The following is a 5222-nucleotide window of genomic DNA, read 5'->3' as shown; positions in this document are numbered from 1 at the left end:
CTTCAAGATCAACTTAAAATTTTCAGATCGCAATCTATTTTTTTAACATAATTAAAAGTTTAAAATGATCTTTATTCAACTTCTCGCTTCAAGATAAACCCATTGAAGTTTGAACGAAAGCTTCCTCTCTCTTGTCCCTTTCCAATGACCCTCTCTTGACACTTATGGACATGAATATGAGAGAAATAAAATTTTATGATGAAAATATAAATTTTGAAAACTGCTGGGACCATATTGGAGATAGGCACGCCTCTTGAGCAATGCAAGTGAAAACAAAAAAATTGTTTTATTTTTATTTTTTATTAATGTTGGTCTTTCTTTTCTTTTTTTTCCCTATAACCTATGATTCTATTTTGTAATATTAATGTGGTGTAAAAACAATTCATGCCGTACTGTACATGAGAGAACAGGCACAACAAAACACATTCCAGCACATAAAGATCTGACAACATAACTTCTGATGGTGATAAAACAAAAACAAAAATCAAGTGTAATAATTGAATCACAATTGATACAAAAAAAAAAAGGATTAATAACAATTGAAGGATTAATTAATTAATTTTCAAAACTATAAAGACTATTGAATTCATTTTACAAAATTAAAAGAGCAATTTATAATCTACTGCACGTGTAACTACTTCTTTCTCGATTGGACTATTCCAAAATACAAGAGCATGATTAAGATTTATAACCATCAGTTATTTTATATGGATACTTCGAACCCGATAAAAATAATAATACTAATAATAATAATAATAATAAATCACACGAGTCGTTATTGAAAACAATATAAAAGGTACTAGATGAGAACATGGCATCCTTTGAGTACCATTTCATTGCCAATAGATTTTGGTGACTCAAAGTAAATAAAATCGAAGAAGATACTCTGAAATTTTGCAGTCCCCTTCCTCACATGGAGGAGTTGGTGGCGGGTGAAGCACTGCTGATAAATTCCTTGACTTCATCATGGAAAGCTTTAGCTTTTCTACGATCAAAGAGCTCCACGGCATGGTAGCCATCGGGATCAAAACTTGTCACCACGTGAACCCCAAGTGACTCTAGCATCTTCGAGAACTCCTTCTGCTTGTCCGAAAGGGGGTCCCCGCCATAAATTTTAACATAACACCTAGGCAGCCGTCCGATCTTCCCATCATCATTGGATCCAGCAACGATGGGGTTACAATACTCGTGGTCACGATCAGCATCTTTAGGCAATGCAAGTGACCACAGCAGATCATTGGCTGGCAGCGGCACGATCTTATCATCTTTCAATCTAATCTCGGACTCAGTCCTGTTGACCCCACCAAAATAAGGCACGTTCATTATCAGCCCTTTGATCCTAATAGACGAAAGATCAACATCCAGCGCCCGTAAAGCAGCATGGTACACAATGTTACCACCGGCGCTACTACCCATTAAGAAAAACTTGGAAAGATCTCCGTACTCTTTCAACCAAGGATCGTCGCCATTGATTGCTTGGTCGCGGACCCACGCGAGAGAATCCATTGCATCATCGTACGCTGCAGGGAGGCGATGTTCAGGTGCAAGACGATACTCAACGGACAGGATTAAAGCAGGGAAGTTCGAAGCCATGGCACAACAAGATTGATGGAAAGGAAGAGAAGCAACGCTATAAAGAACAAAACCACCTCCATGAAAGTAAAGAATGACGGGAAGTTTGGTGCTTGGTGGTTGGTTTGAAGGGAGAAAGATGCGAATAAAGGTGTTCTTGGTAGGGTTAAGAGGGATGTCTTTGGAAAGAGCGAGTTGGGGCTTGTTTGGATCACTGAGGGGTTTGTCGGCTGGAGGTACTGAAGGAAAAAGGTAATTTCTAGTGAGTGAACCGTCTGGGTTTGGAGATAGACGGAGGAATTCATAAGGATCCATTGCCGAGTCGTTGCAGAGTTGAGAATGTGGTGAGCTTATGAAGGAGAGAGAAGAGGCATCTTGCTATTGTTGGAACTCACGAATTAATGTGGTAATTAATTCCTCCACCTACTAGTAGGTCCGTGCCTTTTTTCTGGTTGTTTCCTGAATGGACTTTAGTGCCCTGCCGGTTTTAGTCATGTAGATGGAGATCAAAGATGGGAAGAAAGGGTCTATTCAGTATCCGGTAGACCCATCGGGCAGGGATAATCATTCCGGTCCTCGGAGATTCTCAAGAACAAAAAGACTTTTAAAAATTTATATTTTTTTATTTAAAAATATTTTTTTAATATATTTTTTAAAAAATATTTTTAATTGTAACTATTGCTATATTTCTAAATATACAATTAATAATATGATAAATAATGTATTTTAAAAATTTTAAATTTTTAAAAAATAATTTGTTATTATATTCTTGAATTATTTTAATATTTTAATATTAAAAATAAATTTTATAAAATAAAAAATATTTTCAAAAAATAACTACTATTGTAATATCAAATAAATATAATAATAATTTAATTATTGTGATATCTTTTATTTTTTAAAATATTTTTTAATATCAAATAAATATGATAATAATTTAATTATTGTAATATCTGTTATTTTTTAAAATATTTTTTATTTTAAAATATATTAATTTTTTTTATTTTTAACATTATTATAATAAAACATTAAAATTTTGATTTTTTTAAAAAATATTTTTTTAAGACAGCATGTACACAATTAAGTTAAGGTAAAAAAAAAATCTAAATTGAAAATTATGTATGGCAACTTATAGCGCTTGCCAATCAAAATTGAAAATTATGGCAACTTATAGCGCTTGCCAATCAAATTTTAAATCGAGAAGTAAATTGAGAGATTCATAGTTTGATGGCCTTTTGTTTTATCTAAATTATATTTTATATCTTGAATTTTAATAATTTTATAATATTTTACATTCTCTAAATAAAAATAATAAATATTAAATTGCTTATAAAATTATTATTATTGTATTTTATTTATTGACTCAAAAACCTTTGCAATACAAATATTTTAACCTTGTCATTAAACGTATAATTTAATATCACTTTCTAATCAAGCTAACATTACAACTTTGTCAAAAATTAAAACTTTCATTATAGCATTTCATCAAACACTTCATTTGCAGATCAAAATCACCTTATAATTGAAATTGTTTTTGTATTTCACTCTCTTGCAGTAAAGCATAAATGTCTTCTCTCATGAACTCAAAGTCACAATTAATTTGTCTTGATAATTTTCTTGTATCTTCAAGAAAGTCGTGAAGAAGATGGTAAAGAAATCCCAGGAACAAGACCTAACACTTTTCATGATGGCGTGCAAAGCCATGATTCCAACACCAACTATTGCAGTTGATGAATTGAAGTTCCATTAAACTCATCAAAACCAACGCTCCCAGTATACTATACTCAATTTAATTTTCTTCATTTGCGTTTGTCAAATTTATTGCAAAGATCACACCACATCAACTATCACACTCCTCTCTAGTGAAACATTCCAAAACCCCTTTTTTTCTATTAACCAAACCAATCACTCGGAGCAGAAATCAGCATGGCTCTTTCGTTGGTGATATCACTTCAGCCTATCCCATTATTCAAATCAATTAGATGAACTGAATTCACCGCTAGAAATTTAATTATTAAATAAGTGTTTTTTTTTTCTATTTGAAAAGGAAGATTTTCAAAATACATTAGTTTTCACTGTAATTCCATCTCGTAAAATCATAGTCGAGTGTCTTAGGTCCTTTCACCTAAAGTAAAAGAAGGAAAGCTATTGTGTTAGACAGTTGCTACCTTTGAGTGAAGAGAACAGGCCGGAACCCAAGGTCGTCATGCTTTCAGACACTGCTAAGGCATCTGGAATCTGTTGCATTTAACCATACGAGACTGTCTGTGACGAAGATGGCGGATGTGCTTGTCGGTGGAATCATTTTACATTCCATGGAATGGACATGACCAAGCCTTCTTCCCCTTGTTGGACAAGGCCCAGATTTGGTGTTGAGCTAAATTTGGTTTCGATGCCCAGATTTGATTTTGGTGCAGAGATAAATTTTCATTTTCTTTTTTCTTTTTTCGTTTGGGGCTGTCGTATTATTCACTTTTCATTTCTGGGTAAAGAAACTTTGATGTGCAGATTTGGTTTTGATGCCCGGATTTGGTGCAGAGCTTGTTTTGGGTTCAGATATTCGGTTAGAAGAGAGTGACTGAGACTAAAGAGAGAATTTCTGATAAGTACTTTGCATGTATGTGTTGTATTACGTATGACGTTAAATTTTTCCTTTTAATTTTATTTTAGATTTTAAATTGGTTAAAAATGTAAAGTGTATTTTTTAAAATACATTTAAAATATAGATATAAAATAAAAAAAACAATCAAATTATAATACACTTGATGTAATTTTTTCTTAAATTAATTTCTAATGTCAGAGAAAGAAATGAATTCATTCTTGGGTATTATAAATATTTTTAATTAAGAAATGAGAATATATTGTTTATACTTTCAAAATCATATATATATATATCTATATGTTATTCCATGGCTTGGTTGTGTTTTTTTTTTTTTGCTATTAATATATTAATCTTCATCGCTTTAATTAAAATCAAGACTCCTGTCTCGATGATTTTAAATAGAAGCACTACATTTTAACCTAGTGTATTTAATAGCAAATTCTCAAAAACAGTAATGTGCAAATTGTAGATAGAGACAAATGCCGTATCATTTGAAAATATTTTATCTCTATTTTTTATAATAAAAAATATATAAATGTATAATAACAGTTGTTTTTTAAAAGTATTTTTTATTTAAACGATAACAGTTGTTTTTTAAAAATATTTTTTATTTTTAAAATATATCAAAATGATCTAAAAATATATAAAATATATTAATTTAAAGTAAAAAATAAAAAAAATAATTTTAAAAAAATACTTTTAAAATATAAAAATAAACTTAAAATCAAATAAAATCCAATGGTTGCGTTGCAATAGAAGTAACTCCATGGGAAGTATACAGTAATATACACTTGTTGTCCCTCGAAATGAATCTCGAACATTTGTTAATGGGGCCTAAGTGCAATTATTAATGATCAATTTCATTTTATCAAATATTGAAAATAAGGAACAAAATCATTTAAACGAAAAGGTGAATTTTTCTGGTATTAATAAAATCTAAAAACAACATGAACTGATATCAGACATGTTTGTTTAATGGCTCATAATTTTCTTGTAAAAAAACAAGTCAAACCCAAAACCTGAAGATATTATTACCCAATGACACGAG

General features: G+C 30.8%; 1 protein-coding gene across 1 annotated transcript; it reads right to left on the bottom strand.

Annotated features, from left to right (window-relative positions):
• Nucleotides 1-835: 835 nt before the first annotated feature.
• LOC105132795 (alpha/beta-Hydrolases superfamily protein) lies at nucleotides 836-2100 on the bottom strand. Its single transcript, XM_011036492.1, has one exon. It carries the CDS (start codon nucleotides 1885-1887, stop codon nucleotides 910-912), a length of 978 nt encoding a protein of 325 aa, XP_011034794.1. The 5' UTR covers nucleotides 1888-2100; the 3' UTR covers nucleotides 836-909.
• Between the last annotated feature and the right edge of the window lie 3122 nt (nucleotides 2101-5222).

Source organism: Populus euphratica, unplaced genomic scaffold (genome assembly GCF_000495115.2).
Source record: "Populus euphratica unplaced genomic scaffold, PopEup_1.0 scaffold2.1, whole genome shotgun sequence".
Lineage (NCBI taxonomy): Eukaryota > Viridiplantae > Streptophyta > Magnoliopsida > Malpighiales > Salicaceae > Populus > Populus euphratica.
This window is presented reverse-complemented; position numbering and strand designations above follow the sequence as displayed.

Bases quoted from the DNA above. Each gene is read 5' to 3' on its own strand.
- LOC105132795 (XM_011036492.1), bottom strand. From the start codon at position 1,887: ATGGATCCTTATGAATTCCTCCGTCTATCTCCAAACCCAGACGGTTCA.